The sequence below is a fragment of the Eleutherodactylus coqui genome, chromosome 12 (genome assembly GCF_035609145.1).
Source record: "Eleutherodactylus coqui strain aEleCoq1 chromosome 12, aEleCoq1.hap1, whole genome shotgun sequence".
Classification (NCBI taxonomy): domain Eukaryota; kingdom Metazoa; phylum Chordata; class Amphibia; order Anura; family Eleutherodactylidae; genus Eleutherodactylus; species Eleutherodactylus coqui.
This window is the reverse complement of record NC_089848.1, coordinates 30,953,604-30,972,652: the sequence shown is the minus strand read 5'-3', so window position 1 is coordinate 30,972,652 and position 19,049 is coordinate 30,953,604. Positions and strand designations below refer to the sequence as shown.

General features: G+C 44.0%; 1 protein-coding gene across 1 annotated transcript in view; it reads right to left on the bottom strand.

The window, feature by feature from the left end:
* Nucleotides 1-19,049, bottom strand: part of BMPER (BMP binding endothelial regulator) — a 250,907-nt gene that overhangs the window by 23,393 nt on the left and 208,465 nt on the right. The window contains exon 13 of the mRNA XM_066584670.1: nt 18,600-18,936. Coding sequence (XP_066440767.1) covers nt 18,600-18,936 — 337 coding nt within the window. The remainder of the gene's footprint in view (nt 1-18,599; nt 18,937-19,049) is intronic.

Here is a 19,049-nt window from a genome sequence, read left to right as displayed (position 1 = left end):
GTATAATCGCCGGAAAGAACGTTTTTCGGCGATCATGACCAGAGCTAGAAAGCGTATTATCGTTTGTTCCTACTTTGCAAACTATCTTTTCGGCCATCGAATATGCGTTGGCGCGTATTTCGGTCGCGTATGTTCCGTATTTTTTTCGGGTTGCCGTTTTTATGCGCCGTAAAATCGCCCGTGCGAACGAATACATTCGAAACCAACGCCTCAGATGGTCACGTATATATACGATTGGACGCAAAAACGCACCGTTTATGCGCTCGTGTGAACGCATCCTTACAAAGATATTAACCCGAACCCTCCATTGCAGCAAAAAATGATTCCCCACACTGTGAGGACATTGCCGGCCATCTAACATAACTGCCCCCGCCATCGCCAGGATGTTACTGGGGCCATGCAGAGAGCGTCCGCCCAGCTATCAGCAGCGCAGGATGACCCCCCACCGCCCAGCTCATACCGGGGCCACTGCCCTCCATCCACACATGCAGAGAGTGGCCACATGAGGAGGACAGGAGCAGCTATCATGATCACAGGCAGCAGCTGACAGGCCGAGGACGGAAGCCAGAAGGGAGACCGCAGTGCTGAGTGCTAGGATCTTGGGAGACCGGAGTGCTGAGTTACAGCCCCTGACAGGCCGAGCACCAGAACGGGAAGGGAGACCAGACTGCTGAATGCCAGGACCTGAGAGCCGGAGGACGGAGAGGAACCCGTGCAGGAATAGGGGGCATCACCTGGCTGTCAAACAGCCTTACCCTTGTCGACACCCACAACTTCCGGTGTTGACAAGATACACCAGTACAGACTGGGAGTTATGTCCATACAGTATCTAGTGGTGTCTTTCACTTAGTGCAGATGGGCTGTCATGCCAATTTGAAAGGGCCATTATACATGGGAAGATGGTTTCCAGCCTGCAGAGTAAATTTGTATTAGTAAAGGGGGTCAGCATGTGAGATATTGCTTCTTTAATGATCCTTTTCTCACTACTAGATAATAGAGCAGAGAAGTCCAGATGTGACAGTACACGATAAACGTTGGCTGGCGCTCCATTTCAAGTAATAACAAGCAATGAGATTTTACGATGACTTGTTCCCTGTAAACATATTACAAATCTTTAGGGTTATTTCATTTTGAAAATCTATTTTTACAACAATAATGTACTGCCACTACCAACACAATATTTTCAGCAAGAGGAAGGAAAAGCACCTGGAGATGTATCATATTTCTACTTAACTTCCTTAAGACCTAAATCCAAATCCAAATTACATAACGCATGAAATACTTGAGGTCTGTTGTCTTAGCTTAGGCAGCGCTCCTGAAGGACCTTGGTCTACACAGGCAGTTTGGCAGGAATTCCACCTAATTCCTGGGGGACAGAATGCACCAAATTGTTGTAGAAGAAGCAAGATCTCAAGATCCAAGTAAAGAGGTTTGATGTAAGTAGAGAAATATAATGTAGGCTCCTAGAAAATCCCACTCACTTTGCACTTAGTAGAAAAGTCAAACACAGTTTAATAAAGTTTTACATGTGTACATACAGTACATACCTTACATGTGTACAATCACATTATCTGTACACGGAGAGGCACTTTTTTAGCTAGAAAAAAATCTTGCTTAAAAGCCCCTGCATCTTTTTAGTCTGAAGTGAGGGGAACCTGGCAATGCCAGACCCCTCTGACCACTTCCTTAGTGATGCAGCCTCCTCTTGCCATGACAGTGGACTAGCTGCTGCTCTCTTACCTCCATTCTCACTCGATCGAGTACCCTTCAAACGTTGAACAACAATGGGATGCTGCTGAAATATCACTAGATAATAAGGTGATCTTAGCCTAACCATCCTTATCTGTCAAGGTGCAGTAGCAATCAAATAAGCAGAGCAACACATGGATGGACATTTTTTGGACATCAATATCCTATGCTCTGAGCTTTAGGGCCCTCTAGGAGTGCAGTATACAAAATGGCCTGCAGAGGGTGATAAACAGGCATTCTGGAACCTGAGAGAGAGAAAACACCTGTGGGTGTGGCAGGAACTAGTTAAAAAGATCAGTTCCTACCACACACAGGAGGACGTTTATAGCTCAGGAGAGCAAAAAGGGCTGCAAGACTGAGGTCTAGTGTTGACCAGTGGAGGCCTTGAGTTTGACAGGGAGGAAGACCCTAGACTCACACCCTGATAGGGTCCAGATTAATGACTGTGTTTATGCTGTACACGTTTGCTGTGATGTAGAATAAAACTGGCAGCCACCAGATTTAAAAGAAATACAATTTTCTGGAGCGTGTAGTGCCAGTCTGGATGGAAAGGACTGCGATCCCGCAGGCAAGTGACCCCAACTTGCCACAGGTCCTTTTACGATTTGTTGGATGCAGATGCCCAACAGGTTGTCCCAGCGATAATTATAAACTTTTCAGTGCCTTTACCCAGGAACGATCATTGCTCAGAGAATGGAAGTGGAACGGGTCGGGGATTGTTCCAGGCCACCCGCCTTCATTCACAGTAAGCAGGCAGTCGTTTATAAGTGACACTGTCTGTTTACACGGGCCGATCCGTTGTTCAGGTTTCTGCATGCAGAAACTGAATGACAAATGAGAACTAAACGAATTCTTGTTCAGTCGGGTCATGCATTTACACTGAACGAGAATCATTCAAATTCCCACTGGATGCAGGATTCTAAATGATTTATTGACCCGTCGAAAAGGGTCCCTACAATAGAAACCGTGCAGGCACAAATCCTTACTGCAGCAATAACAGGTTGAACAATACCCTGCCACTAGTCAATAGAGGTCTCTGCACATGATGTCTCTTCATGGTATGGTAAAGACACCAGCTGTACAGATGGCAGAACTGGACTTCAACTTCAGCAATCACCTTTCCCAGATCCTAACAGTGTCTTTAGCACTCAGATACCCCGAGGACTTACACTGGGTCTGAATTAGGTGACGACCTGTCAGTTGAATGAGCAATAATATGAAGCACTTATCAACACTAATAGGTAACAAAAATGGTAGGAAAGGAACTCACTGATGGATAACAAGAACAGACTGGTGATGATAATCAGATTATATTTTCAGATACTGAAACAGATGGAGAATAAATAATAACAGACAGACAATAACTGACCCTAACCCTAGCATTCCTTAAACCTTCCTCAAATCTAACTTTGAAGCTTGCCCTAACATCACAGAGCACTCTGCCTGGGTATACCTAATGAAAACCCTATCTAAAACACTGACCCTGACAAACACTGAGAGGACATTAAAGATGTTATCTCAAGATTGACTTTTATTACCTAGCCATGGGATAGGTGATAAAAGTCTGACCAGTGTGGGTCTCACACCCCCACTGATTCTGAGAATGGGGGTCTTTTCCTGACTGCAAGCTCACTGCGCTCTTTAAAACAGTATCAATTCTTCTAGGTACACCTGCACACAGTTTCTGAAACAACTCGAGAGGGATGTTGCTCCAAACATCCTGGAGAACTAAGCACAGATCTTCTGTGGATGTTGGATTGCTCAAATCTTTCTGTCTCTTCATTTAATCCCAGGCAGACTGGTGATATGAGATCAGGGCTCTGTGGGGCCATATTATCACTCCCAGAACTCCTTGTTCTTCCTTACAATGAAGATAATTCTTAAAAGGGTTTTGTAAAAAAAAAAAAAAAAAATTTCCCTATTTCTTCCTAGGCAGCCTTCTTCAAGCATCTAATCCTCGCTGATCTTCTCCAGTTCCCCGAGTCACCTCACTGCAAGCCGGTGGGATCCTCTTCTTCTTGTTATGACGCATCAATTCTCTGCATTCTTCTTCCTGCAGGTCAGTGTAGGTTATGTCACTAGTGACGTAATGTTCACTGCCTAACATTCACTCTCGCAGTCTCAGCAATAGCTCAGCACTCCCTGCTAGTCTATGAACGATATGTCACTAGTGATCAGAAACACTGACCTGCAGGAAGAAGACTGCAGAGAATGAATGCTTCACCGGAAGACAAAGAATCGACCAGCTGGAGGCGAGGTGACCAAGGGACTGCAGGAGAGAGGAGAAGATTGTCAGGGAGAAGATGTGGTAAGGAGACTGATGGTAGAGGAATATGTAAGTATAGGATTATTGTTTTCTAATAACAGAACCCCTTTAATGACATTGGTTTTATGTTTGGGGTTGTTGTCTTGCTGCAGAATAAATTTTAAGTCAATCAAACACCTATTCATGAAAATAATTCTTACTTTGCAGCATTTTTTTCCACACCTGTCTAAAACATATGTTCAGTACTGTACATAAGCATAGGAACAAGACTGCACTGACTAGAACAAGCCAGACTATAGCAAGATACTAGAAGCAAATGCTAAATATTGGGTTTAACCCTTTCCAATCCAATTTGTATCCTGGTTTTCCTAGGGGGCTTACTCTTTTCCTGCTGTTATAAAATGACGATATCTGCTAGCTAAAGCCAGTACTGCATGAGGTGACACATTGGATAGGCTCAGACAGCAGAGAAGCTAGTAATATACAGTAAGAGAACCCCGACGGACATCTTCCAACATCGGAGCTGTACAGCCTTAAATCATAATGTCTTTAGACGTCAGACAGTGGATGGGAAAGGGTTAAACGCGCATAGCTTACACTATAACTACCAGCACACTGCAGAGGCCAGAAATAATAAAGAGAGGCTTGCCAATCAAGAACACCTCTCCAAAATAGCCTGGGCTACAACAGTAAGGTCAGCTGATCAGTTGTGGGATACTTGTATATTGAATTCAAGTCTTCAGGTCCGACTGAATTAGATCCTAGGATACTGAAGAAGCAGCAGAGATCATTGCTGAACCACTTGCCATAATCTTTGAAAAGTTCTGGAGAATAGGAGAAGTCCCAAAAGATTGGAAAAGGGCAAATGTTCAAAAAAAGGAAGCTGGTGGACCTAAGAAGCTATATGCAAGTACTTGGATGAGAATGGAGTAATTAATGAGAGACAGCATGGGTTTGTAACAAACAAGTCATGTCAGATGAATCTAATTTCCTTCTATGACAGAATCCCCGACAGGGTTCATCAGACAAATGCGGTAGATACTCGTATAGTATATCTTAACTTTAGTAAAGCATTTGACAAAGTATCTCATATTATACTTATTGAAAGAATGACCAAATCTGGGATTGACAAGGCAACTGTTAGGTGGATTCACAACTGGCTGAGTGATCATTCTCAAAGAGTGGTCATAAATGGCTGCACATCCAAGTGGAAGAATGTATCAAGTGGGGAACCACAATGCTCTGTCCTAGGCCCAGTGTTGGTCAACATTTTTATAAATGGAATTGATCAAATTTTCTGACAAAACAAAGCATGAAGGGATGGTTAACACCAAAGAAGAGAGCAGTGGCGTAGCTATAGGGGTCTCAGGATTCGCAGTTGCGATCCGGCTCCTAAGCCGAAGAATTCACAATGCTGCTAAGCCACCAGCAGCATATTCTCAGTGCAAGACGAGCTGGTGGAGTAGTTGGGCATTTAGCAACATTGTGAGACAGTGAAAAACGGAACTTTAGTATGAGTACAGGTAGAGATAACTGCAGGCTGTATGGTTTAGGTATGAGTACAGGTACAGATACAGATAACTGCAGGCTGCAGGGTTTAGGTATGAGTACAGGTACAAATGATGGTGCGGCCGTCTTATCGTGCAGAAACATGGGCGGATCGGCGCCCGTGTGACTGAGCCCTGAGGGATAACTTTGAGCTGGATATTTATCTGGGAAATAATATTACACAACAATGGATGTAGTTGCTAGTCGCTTTGTTTCAGCTCAGTGAAACCAAATTACTAGTGAATGACTCACTCTTGGTGTAAATAGGCAGTTGTTCATCTTTGAACGACTGCCTGTTCACAGTCAATGGATGTGGGTGCCAAGAAGAGATCGCCAGTGTGCTCCACCTCCATTCACTGAACAACTATTGCTGCTATGTGAAAGCACAGGAACAATAGTCATTTGGACAACTGTCATGTGCTTATGGTCCTAACAGCTGTCCAGTGTAAAGTAACCCTAAATGCAATATGATCACTATCACTGTAGAGCTGGTGTCTGACTATAAATGGTGGCTTCAATATTTAGAGGTGTCTGAGATCCTAGAGCTAAACTGCTGTATCCAACTAAGCCCACTCTATTCTAAAAGTGTTCTTATAGATATACTGCCTGTGAGATGATAGATAGATAGATAGATAGATAGATAGATAGATAGATAGATAGATAGATAGATAGATAGATAGATGGAGGAGGAGGTGCAACTAACAGAATGGTATTTAACAGGGAGAAATACAAAGTCCTACATTTGGGCAAGAAAAATGATAAAAGCGCATACAGAATGGGAGGAATTGGGCTAAGCAGCAGCACATGTGAAAAAGACTTGGGTATACTAATAGATCATAGACTGAACATGAGTCAACAATGTGATGCAGCAGCCAAAAAGGCAAAAATAATTCTGGGATGTATTAAGAAAAGCATTGAGTCTAGATCACATGAGGTCATTATCCCCCTCTACTCTTCCTTAGTCAGACCTCATCTGAAATACTATGTCCAGTTCTGGGCACCCCACTTTAAAAAACACATAGACAAACTGCAGCAAGTTCAGAGAGGAGTTACCAAGATGGTGAGCAGTCTACAAATCATGTCCTATGAGGAACGGTTAAAGGATCTGGGAATGTTTAGCTTGCAGAAAAGAAGGCTGTGAGGAGACTTAATAGCCGTCTACAAATATCTTCGGGGCTGTCACAGTGCAGAGGGATCAGCCCTTTGTCTATGCTCTATTTGTCACTAAAAAATGACAGCTTTTCACTGTTTATTTCATTTATTGCAATACAATGAGTGATATCCACACGACAATCTGCAGCAATATCCACCACAAAATCATTTCCAGATTGGTGCGGAAAACTGTCGCTCGGTGTGACCTTATCCTAAGGAACTCCGTAAATAAGGCCTGATTTTTCTGATTCTTTTCATTTCCTTTAATAAAGACAAAATATTTGCAGGTTTGTTTAAATATAGTTGAATGAAGTACAAATGTGAGTTCCTCGTCTCACGCAGCACGCTCGGCAGTAATGCCACACTTGGGACCCCGACACGCTTTCTGTCATCGCAGCTGCACACAAATTATCAGGAGGCTGGAGACTGACCTTTGGATCCAACCCTATAAACTCTCCCGGCTCGTTTATTACATATCCTTGTAATGTGACTCATAACATGAGATGTCCTTGTCACTTTCTGAAATGAGCTTTTTAATGTGATGATATTATGTCTTCGTTGTGTTACATACTGTAAGAACGTATGTGTTGTTCTGTAGTGCCCCGTCCTCTTCAGATCCTTACAGTAACTCTGTATCACTATCCCAATGAACAAGTTCACGTGCCAACGAAGAGTTATGAATCTGTCTAGTATACTGTATGTATCAGCTCCTCTCAATTTGCAAGATCCGTGCTGCAATCCATAACTCAACGGAAATCTTAATATTTTACTTCCAACCATTGAAAATGTGTCCAGGTCATGTGATGCTGGATTGTGTCAGTAGCGCGATGTGCGCCCGAGTGTCCATTACATTCCCAGTATCATTTTCATTTGATCATTAGCAGGGGCATACCTAAATGCTCAGGGGCGCAAGTGCAAAAGTACAGCTTGGGGCCCCCCGGCCTCCACCCCCACCCCTGTACCCATACCAAGATTGTGCTGTTTGAAATGGCGACCCCCTCCCTTTCCCGCAGTAGTAGTGATCCAGTTAGTGGTCTCAGTAGTAACAATTAGTGGACCAGTTAGTAGTCTCACAGTTGCCCCAGTCCTAATAGAGACACCCATTAGTGGTCCCAGTATTAATAGTGTTCCCCACAGTTTACCTCCAGCCATGCAGCAACCCATAAGCGTTCAACTCTCTCACCCTGTAGCACCCATCTGGCAGTGGGCACTGCTATGATCGGAGTGTGATGCTCGACCTTTTTGCCCAGTATCTGCATGCAGTAACACAGACACTGGCCAGGGGTCACACCCTTATGCCAGCAGTGGCAGCCACCGCTGGAAGAGAGCAATGAGGGTAGTGGGTTAAATGCATGAGGGGTTGCTGCCCGGTCAGCTACAGATGCAGCAGGCTTATGTCGCCTCATGATAGGGGCATCCTTATTTGTAGGTCATTTCATATTTGTGTTTTCCCTTACAACCAACTTCGGTCCACAACATAAAAAAGCTAAGAGAAATTGCGATGCGAGTGTGATGCGCTATTTACTATTTTAACTATTCGAACCACGTGTGATTTTTTTAATTTTTTTTTTTGCTCATAAAAAATGCATGTACATCGATGCAAATTGCACATTTTTTACGCCAAAACGCATCGCGCCTGCTTGAAAATTGCAGAAAAATCGCTGGTAAATGAGCGCGATGTAGCTGAGATTTTCACAGATCCACATCGCAATCGCCGCGTGAATACAGCGTGACGGATACTTCCGCATCTCTCGTAAGTCTGACCTCAGTTGGTGGCTTTATTTTATATTCATTCCATATGTTCTGCTCGCCAATTCATTGCACAGATAGCGGACATGAAGCCTATGCCACCAAGGGAGAAGCGTCTCAGACGGTGACAAATGATAGCAGGTGTATCCTATATACTGCAGCCCGGCCCAGCTGCCTGCTACCAGATAGCGCTTTTATCATAGCTGCTCCGGAATAGAATATTGAATGCCACCGAATGTAAATTGAATTTCCCATAAAGGTTGTGCAACAAAGGTTTTAAAGGCATTCCACAGATGCTGCTGAAAAAAATTCTTTAACCATTACTAGGACTGTGAATGCCAATTCATGTGGTTTTTCTATCAAATATTGAAGAAAGAAGCCACCAGTATGTTACATAGGAAATCAAAAGCTGAAAAGGAACCTGGGTCTGAAAAGAATCATGCGCTGCAAAGACTGGAAAGAAGCCACAGGGTATCCCAGGTGAACACATCATTGTCCAAAACTAGAGCTTGGTCAGATTCTTGTGCAAATCTCCCTCCAGCCTTCGTTCTTATTTTATGCTATACCCAGAGGGGAAGAGACACATCTGTGATTCTTCTGGCAGTGGGTCAGTATGTTACAGCTGTGATAACTCTTGATACAAAGAGAATTATGTGTTTCAGATTCGGTCCCAGGCTGCTGGAAGAAATTTTGTGAACACACACAAATGTGTGGAGGACTGGGGAAACAGACTTGCTGAGGTCAACAGGTCTCGCGAAGAACCAGGTTTACATTTAAAGCAAGGCCTTCAACTTTGAATTCCTATCCAAGGCTTCTCATCACAATCTGAGAATATTTTTCTGGCAGTGATATACATTTGTGTGTCATCGACTATAAAATCATTTTCTCATTATTGTGGTTAAGAAAAAAAAACATTATAGATGAGCGGACAAAGGTAGTGTGCGGGATTGAAGATGCAACTATGACCAAGATATACAGCTGGGGGGCCATCGCATAGGACAGCCGTTCACCCCTAGTAGTGGTACGAGGGACAATGACAGCTCAGCGATATGTTCAGGACATCCTGCAGCCACATGTGTTCCTCTCATGGTGGCTTCCAAGAGACTTCCAGTAGCATAATGCTCGACCGCACACACAAGGGGGTCACTGGAAGCCCCCACAACATTGTTAAACTTGCATGGCCTGCCCAGTCGTCAGCTTTATCACTAACAGAAAAGGAATGGAACCATCTGGGATGCCAACTTCCACAGAATACCGGTTTGCATAAGCTAGAGGCTCGGTTACAGCAAATGTGGAGCTAAATGCCATATGTCTCTAAAACATGTATGTCTCCATGTCCGCCTGTAACACATCTTGTAGCCAAGCTAGAGGTGGCCCAAGAGGGTACTAGAGCCTCCATGTCCGCTCATATTATATCTTCTGTCTAAGGTAGAAGTGGCCAAACAGGGTATTAGAGCCTCCATGTCTGCCCATATCACATCGTGTATCCCAGCTAGAGGCGGTACAACAGGGTACTAGAGCTTCCTTGCCCTCCCGTATCACTTCTTGCATCAAAGCTAGAGGTGGCCCAACAGGGTACTAGAGCCTCCATGCCCACCGCATCACATCTTGTATCCAAGCTAGAGGTAGCCCAACAGGGTACTAGAGCCTCCATGCCCACCGCATCACATCTTGTATCCAACCTAGAGGCAGCCCAACAGGGTAATAGAGCCTCCATGCCCGCCTGAATCATATTTTCTATTTAATTTAGAAGAGGCTCAACAGGGTACTAGAGCCTCCATGCCCGCCCGCATCACATCTTGTTTCCAAGCTAGGGATGGACCAAGAGGGTACTAGAGCCTCCATGTCCACTGCATCACATCTTGTATTCCAGCTTGAGGCAGCCTAACAGGGCCTACATGCCTGCCGCATCAAGAGGCAGCCAAACAGGGTACTAGAGCCTTCATATCTGTCTGTATCACATCTTGTATCCGAACTAGAGGTGGCCCAACATAGTACTAGAGCCTCCATGCCCATCTGTATCACATCTTGTATCCAAGCTAGTGATGGTACAACAGGGTACTAGAGCCTCCATGCCTCTCTGAATCACACCTTGTATCCAAGTAGAGGTAGTACAACAGGGTACTAGAGCCTCCATGCTTCTCTGTATCACATCTTGTATCCAAGCTAGAGGCAGTACAACAGGGTACTAGAGCCTCCATGCTTCTCTGTATCACATCTTGTATCCAAGCTAGTGATGGTACAACAGGGTACTAGGACCTCCATGCTTCTCTGTATCACATCTTGTATCCAAGCTAGTGATGGTACAACAGGGTACTCGAGCTGCAGCACCACTTCCTGAACTCCTGGAATCGTGGTGCTCAGAATGTGAGTGTTGATGCTAGGAAAGCCAGAACTGCAGCCTCTGAGTGATCGCAGTTGTCCCCTGGCAACATCACAGTGGGTCTTCAGCAGGAAACAGGTAGGCACTGCTCTTATTATTATTATAGTACTGGAGGTACTGAAGGGGACATGCTATCCAGTAACTGGACAACCCCTTTAAGGGTCATCTAGCCCCTGATTTTTTTTTCAAATGCAGCTAATGAATGGCTAATGTGAGTCAGTGATTGGCTGCAGTGGTCACATGTCCCTGGTGTCAATAACTTCATTGCTGCAGCAGGAATTAGGTGACATATGACTTTTTAAGAAGGTTTTTCCAACACATCGAGCGGGTCTGGAAAAACATTTGGGCCTGGATAACTGCTTTACCTGCTCTGAAGCCTGAAGTTCAGGTTTCTCTGGAGGTGCGCGTGAAGCCCCGGCGGTGTGAATCCACTGCGGATTGTGGTTATTGTGCTCAGGCAAAAAATGCTACAAGTTGACCAGTTTAGGATCATTGCACTAATTGTATGTGAGTAGTCTAAGAGGACAGATCATCCATTCTGCATTAATATTGCAGTAATGGATTCTACATGCAGAACTCCTGCAGTATATATTTGCTATGACTACCAGAGGATTAGGGGAGCTGATATTCATCACAACTTGGAGCACAAACTGCTTTTTTTGGGAATTCATTGTATTGCGGTGGGATTTTGTATAAACATCACTTCAGTTTGTGGTTCTGTATTTCATCAAATGGGAAGAAATGAAAAGCATAATATTTATAGATTTGCGCTAACTGATCAGTTAAATTCAATTTTCGGTGCAGTCGTGAATCATCAGCTGATTCAGTGTATTCAGAGCCGCTTAGAAATCTGAAAACAAAACGGAGAATTTAGAAAACTATTAAAATATTAAAAATAATTGACTTTATTGTGCGACTTTCTTCCTGTTATTATTGGTTATAGTTGTATGTTATGAATTAGACATTCCCCATATTTGCATCTAGTCTTCAGCCCTGATGCCCCCATGATAGAGGGGCTCGCTCACATCTGGTTAGGGCTTTCGGTTTCTCCGTTCCGTTTTTAGACAATGAGGGGATATTGTATGACTGTTGGTTACAATGTAGCAATCACAGCAAAAAGATGGTAAAAAATCTATCACAAAGCTGCGCACTGATTTAGGGATTAAGGAAAACTACAAGGCTCATTCACATCTCATTCCACAGAAACATGGAATTAAAACTAAATTAAACATTTCCGTTTTCCCCCCGTTGGTTTTCAAGGGTTTTCAGTTCACTTCAGTTCGGTTTCTGTTTTTTGAGGAACACATATCACTGCGGATCGCATTACTTGCTCCATTAAAAAAGGAAACAGAATGAAACAAAAGCAAACAGAAAGCATTCCGGTTAGTTTTTTTTTTAAACCCAAAGAAATCAATGAGTGAAAAAAGTAATGTTTATTTCTGTTTTAAGTCCGTTCTTCTGTGACAAAAATGGAAGAGAGAGATGATAGCCCCGAAGCAGATGTGAATGAGCCCTGTAGTTTTCCTTAATCCCCAAATCAGTGTGAAGCATTGTGATAGATTTTTTACCATCTTTTTGCTGTGATTGGTGTCATGTAATATAGGTCATACAATATCCCCTCATTGTCAGACCAATCCCTCCCCTAGAAGTTGTCGGAATGGAACTAAAGTTTCTCGGTGTGATTGTCACGTTGTGTCTAAGTGAGTGATTACAATATTAGAGCAAAAGGATCATTTATTGTGGAGAACGGACCCCTTGTAGGGAAGCTCTAGTACGCTGTTGTACCGCCTCTAGCTTGGCTACAAGATGTGATACGGGTGAGCATGGAGGCTCTAGTACCCTGTTGTACTGCCTCTAGCTTGGATACAAGATGTGATACGGGAGGTATGGAGGCTCTAGTATCTTGTTGTACCACCTTTAGCTTAGATACAAGATGTGATACAGGTAGGCATGGAGGCGGCTCTAGCACCCTGTTGTACCACCTTTAGCTTGGATACAAGATGTAATACAGGAAACATGGAGGCTCTAGTACCCTGTTGTACTGCCTCTAGCTTGGATACAAGATGTGGAAAGGGTGGGCATACCCTGTTGTTCTACATCTAGTCTGGATACAAGATGTGATATGGGGTACATAAAGGCTCTAGTACCCTAGCTTGGATACAAGATGTGAAACAGGTGGGCATGGAGACATACAGGTTCCATATGGTATCCTGCAGCATATTGCTCATCATTTGCTGTAACAGAGCTCCAGATCATGCAAACCCGTAGGCTGTTTAATTTGTTTAAATTGAGTCAACCTTGAGCCGGCTACCTGAATCATGTGGGAATCGAACTTGTAACCCTTCAGGTCTTAGGCAAGAGCTTACATACTGCACCACACTTATAAATCTGGTGACCGGGTGGCCACAGAGGTGTGACAATGTTGTGGGGGGCTTCCTGTGACCCTCTTGTGTGCAGCCGAGCATTATCCTGCTGCCTCTTGGAAGCCGCCATGAGAGGAACACATGTGGCTGCAGGATGTCCTGAACATATCGCTGAGCTGTCATTGTTCCTCGTACCACTACTAGAGGTGACCGGCTATCCTATGCTATAGCCTCCCCTAATCATCACACCAGCAGGGGGCAGTGTGCCACTCCACAGCAAAAGCAGGATTGAGGCGCTCAAACCAAGGTCTCCAGACACGAACACAGCTGTTGTCAGCGCCCAAACTAAACCTGGATTTGTTGCTGAAGACAACCCGTTCCACTCCATAGCAGTCCAGTTTAGTCATTCACGACACCACTGCAAACAGAGGTGACGATGGGTGTCAGAGACCAAATGAGTTACAACCAAGCACCTGGAAATGGTTCCGACAGACACAGGGGTGTAATGATGGTCCCCCCTGTCTCTGGATGGTGGGCAATGAAACAGTTGGAGCTGCTTGTGCTTGTCGGACAATGAGACACTCCTCTCTACTGGTGGTCTGTAGGGGGAATCCTGAGCCCGGTCGCCTTATGTGCCCTCACACATCCACTGGTCCCAACAGTCTGGTCAGAACGGCCGGTGGGGAACAATTCATCGATACGACCATCCAGCTTCTCACATCCCAATAATCACATTCCTCTCAGACTCTGGTAACGGGGTGAAATCTCTTCTTTGTGTCGTAGAGGCGTCTAGTGGCCAACAAGCTCTACACAAGCGGAAGAAGAGGTCACTACAAACAAGCATCCTCCGAGAGCCTCTTATAGGACAAGGGGGAACCACTTTTAGGGCCTCCGGTGACAAGACCGACCATCTAATCACCACAACTCTACTCATTTACAGATCTGTCTGAGATGGAACTGCAGGACGAGTATTGCAACAAAATGACAACTTCTTCTAAGGGCTAGATTGTTTTTGACAAAGAGCGTAAATTCTATAAAAATGTGCTATATGGCTTAAGTATCCACATCTGTTAGACTATTTGCGTTAATGCTCTGTCACATTTAATTATCTGTTCCCATATGGTGATAATGTAAAAGCTTGTAGAACATCTTCACAAGTATTACATCGGAGAAATGTCATTTCAAACACAAAAAATACAGCAGCTGTTTCTGCGCTTCCCTCGTGTCTACTAAACCTTACGTGTCTGCGCTACAGAGTAAACATCTTCACATGAATTCATGCATGAAGCTCTATAAGGACCGGGATGTCTTACAGACTGGGCAGGTATTCTAGCGGTAGGTAATAAAGTAACCACAGCCGAACAGAAAACACTATCAATTAGAAGGCAAATATTCCGTTAGATGGCCATTAATATTAAACAAGGCCAATTGGGAGCATTACTTATTCGCATGCTTGAAAAGTCACTAGAAATGGCCAGAATAGGAATTACTCTTCTCTAGCAGCACTTCGTTTTGACAGTAGAAGGGGTCTTGGTTGGAGGGGGACAACTCCTTCACAAATTATTTGTAAATGACTACCTTTTTAGATCAAGCATGTTTGCATTTTCTTTAGTCTTTGCTACCTTGCTTGCTTTTCAGCTCTGTCTTTATGGTAAGTGACCGTCCCTTAAAGGAGTTGTCCAACTTCTAGATGTTTTACTTCAGGAAGCAGACAGCTCTAGACATTGCGCAGAGGTCCAAGTTGGTATTACAGGCTGAGTCCTACTGAAGTCTATGGGCGATGCTTGCATTACTAACCTGGACCACTGAGTAATGTATGGAGCTGTCTGTTTCCTGCAGCAAAACAGCTAGAAGTGTGGCAACCTTTTTAACTGCACTGCCTGTAATGGCCTAGGTTAGTCTGTAACTCACCTGTCCCAACAGAGGCTCAGGCTACTGTTTCCTCCATACTGTACTTAACACTGCAGCTGCGCCAATTCAGGTGTGCAAACATAAGCACTCCATAAACTGATCAGGATGTTAGTCATGGAGATCAGGATATTTTATACCAACAGTTAGGAACATGAACAGGTGGTGGACAAAAATATGAAAATACCTACAAAATGCATGGATTTTAATGATTAGCACTGAGGCTGCCCATTTGACCTGCTTAGCTGAGAACTTTGCCTCCAAATTTGTGCTTACTTCACCTCTTGCCCTGCTCTGGGTAGGTTTGGGAGCCAGCTGGTAACAGCAGCTTAATGGCTCATACCCCTGACCAATGGAACCTTGTTCCTCAGACAGATGCTGACTTCTGCCTGGCAGCATCTGTGTCATATTACCTCCATTTAAATTACATGGGGTTATAAATCATATTTCAATAAGATATGTAGAGCCCGATTTTGAGGCATGCATTTATATATATTTGCACATAATGAGGTGAGTGAATCTCAATAAGGGGGTGTCCTGGCTAAAATCTCTATCATGACAATAAGGCCGCCTGCACACGGATGAAGGATCCCGCAGTGGAATCCGCTCCTGTGCCCCGCCGGTGACCCCTGTGTACCTGTTCGGAGTTTTCCTTATCAGTGCTGGCACACATGCATAGTACAGCCTTTGCTGCGCCGTTGCTAACCGACAATGCAGATCCCGCAACCTTTCAACAACGATGATTGTCCTTGAAATAGAGCATGCTGCAACTTTTCCTCTGTTAGCGGAAAATCGCAATTGATTTCCGCTCGCGTGCAGGAAAAAATCGCTTTCCCATTGCATGCTATGGGCGGTATTTGCTGCAGAATTCGGAGGCGGACGCCCACTCCGGATTCCAAAATGCAAAGCCGCCCATGTGCAGCCGGCCTAAGATGGGTGAGCTGCTGTGGCCCCTTCATTCTGATGTTGAGTGGAGGCAGGGGCGTAACTAAAGGCTCAGGGGCCCTGATGCAAAAGGTGAGCTGGGGCCCCCCCTCTACCTGTACCCGTAACCATACCTAAACCATGCTGCACAGAGGCATAACTTGAAGCTCCTGAGCCCCAATGCAAAACCTGTAACAAGGACCCAACTATAATGCTTTATTCATAGTACTGGGCTCCCTATATGGAGAAGAGAGGCCTTATGGGCCCCTAAGGCTCCTGGGCCCGGGTGCAACCGCATCCCCTGCATCCCCTATAGTTACGCCTCTGAGTGGAGGTCCAGGAGGTTAGACGCCCACCAATCAGACACTTATAGCCGATCCTAAGCCATCATTGTTTTAGTCTTGGAAAACCCTTCTGTTGTGATAGATTTTTAGGGGAAATGTCTTTGAAACATAATAAGGCAAAGAAATGATGCTGTCGCCTCTAATACTCTGAGGTTTACCAGAAGCGAGCTTCAGAAAGGAAATCCAGACGGCCATGGAGTGACTGGGCTGCAGAGCTGAGCATGTTTTGGAAGGACTGGTACTTATTACCAAACGGAGCTAAATGAATGTAAGACGTTTCCTTCTCCAAAGCAGTTAAACAAATAGCATGAATCAAGTCCCCAGAATGATCCCACCGACACGAACGGAACGTTTCATTAAACATTCGGCTAATCGTGTGCGTCGTAGTATTTGTGAGAATGTCGGTATTATATGGCATTTTTATAGCACGTTCCTCCTACATCCCGTGGCACTGAAATACCAGAACGGCTTTTATTCTTCCATCTATCCTTCATATTTAACTCCAGGAAAGCTGAGCATGTCCCATCTTACTCTGAAGAAAGAGGCAATAAAGGGAAAACTAGATGGTGCCAATGATGAAAATCTCATAAGTCAGTGGCCAAGTAAGATTAATGTGAAAACAAGAAAATATTCCTTGGGAAAGTGATGTAATAAATAAGGATACGTCCTGAAAGCAACCCGATCCTTCACTCCATGCGTTTGAGGTGAATTATTATGATATGAAACATTTTCATCTGTAACGTTAACACAGGACTTGTGGAAATCTACCTAATAATGGACGTTGTGAAAGCTTCATGGAAACACCAAAATCCTATTTCAAGTAGGCCTTCTCAGACAGAACATTTTGTCTAAGACTTCATGGTGTAACCCAATACGGGCCATGAAAGTCCTAGAGCAGCGAAAGTCCTGAAACTAATAAAAAATGATAGATGCTTGAGAAGAAAGCCACCGTAGTGATTGTGTTGCCTACTACTCAACTAGGCTCGCTCTGAACCTTCATAAAACATACTAAAAAAGTGTCCTACTCAATGCGAATAGGTTGTGGTTTCGGCCACTTTTACCGATTTTGACATATTAGTATTCCCCAAAAGAGGCAAGCTACGGTTGTATAGGCTTGTATCGTTATATGTTATTGAGTATGCATATTTCCCTGTTTGGTTGAATTGAGAAGGGGAGTTACAGTGGTTTTACCACAAATGACATACATAAAAATATGGAAACACTGTACAAAATGCATGTCTTAAGTTACATGGGATTATATATCATATTTCAATAAGACTTGTAGGGACTGATTTTAAGTGGAGGTAATACGACACAGATGCTGCCAGGCAGAAGTGAACAAGGTTGCATTGGTCAGGGGGTTTGGGCCACTCAGCTGCTGTTACCAGTTGGCTACCAAAACCACACAGAGCAGGGCAAGAGGTGAAGTAAACACAAATTTGGTGACAAAGCTCAAGTGGGGGTCAAAAAGGCAGCCTCAGTGCTGATGATTAAAATCCCATGCATTTCGTATGGTGTTTTCATATGATTTATTGCTCACCCCCTGTATATGTTCCTATCCACAGGATAGAGGACACTTGGCTAATTGCTGTAAGTCCAACCACTGGTAAGCTCAGCCATCCTGATATCTACACACCCAAAGTTCCTTATGTGAATGGAGCGGTTCTGTGCATGCATTATCGTGGTTTTATTCACTTTTAGGAGATGGAGAACGATTGTTGAACACATGGATCTCCTTCCATCCCATAAAAGTGAATGGAGCAGTGGTCATGCATGAGCCTCACCACTACATTCACATGGTAGCTCAGGGTTTCAGGATCACTAGGGGTCCCAGTAGGTAGACCCTTTAGATAGGGAATAAATTACTGTACATTAGTGGGAAAACCCCATTGAGGAGGCTTTTTAATATAGTTGGAACCATATTATATCCTCACCAATTATATGATAAAAGGACATCATTTTATATCATGTAATCTCTGTTAATTATGCAGAGATTGAGTTCTATTACGAAGTGCTACACAACTCTTTTTTCAAAAATAGTCTCTCAAAGTCCAGGCGGTACAGAAAGTTCTTGTACTATCAACGAATTGACTGATAACAGCTCACTCTTTCCTCAAAAATAGGTGTCTACTATAAGGACCAATGTACCCCATAACATAAATGATTAAGAATATTAAAATGCACATAAGATAATGCTGTCACATACAACTTACCGATAGAACATGGCGTAGTCAACAGTTGAGTGACAGCTTTGAAAATCCCAAGACTTTAGCCTCTGGCATTCCCTGTGAGCTCGAAGTTTCACCTTAACTGTCCCTTGACATAACTCTGGCAAAGTCTTCCTACGAGGACGGTTACAGAATTCATTGGATTCCACTCTCCAGGAATCACCAAAATCATCCACATCAAACTTGAAGTTCCCATCACTACCTATGAGATCATCTCGCTTGTGTCCATTGTAGTTACCACACAGACCACACAGTTTCCCTTTGAGGTGAGGAGCTGCCAAGACTTCCACAAAACTGTCTCCATCCCAAGAGATTTCCAAACCTGGACATAAAAAAACAAGCAATGATATATTTATATGTATAATAACCCATCTAGAAACAATGAAACAGCAAACAGATCAATTGACTATAATGTCCCATTAGTGGCCCTCAAGG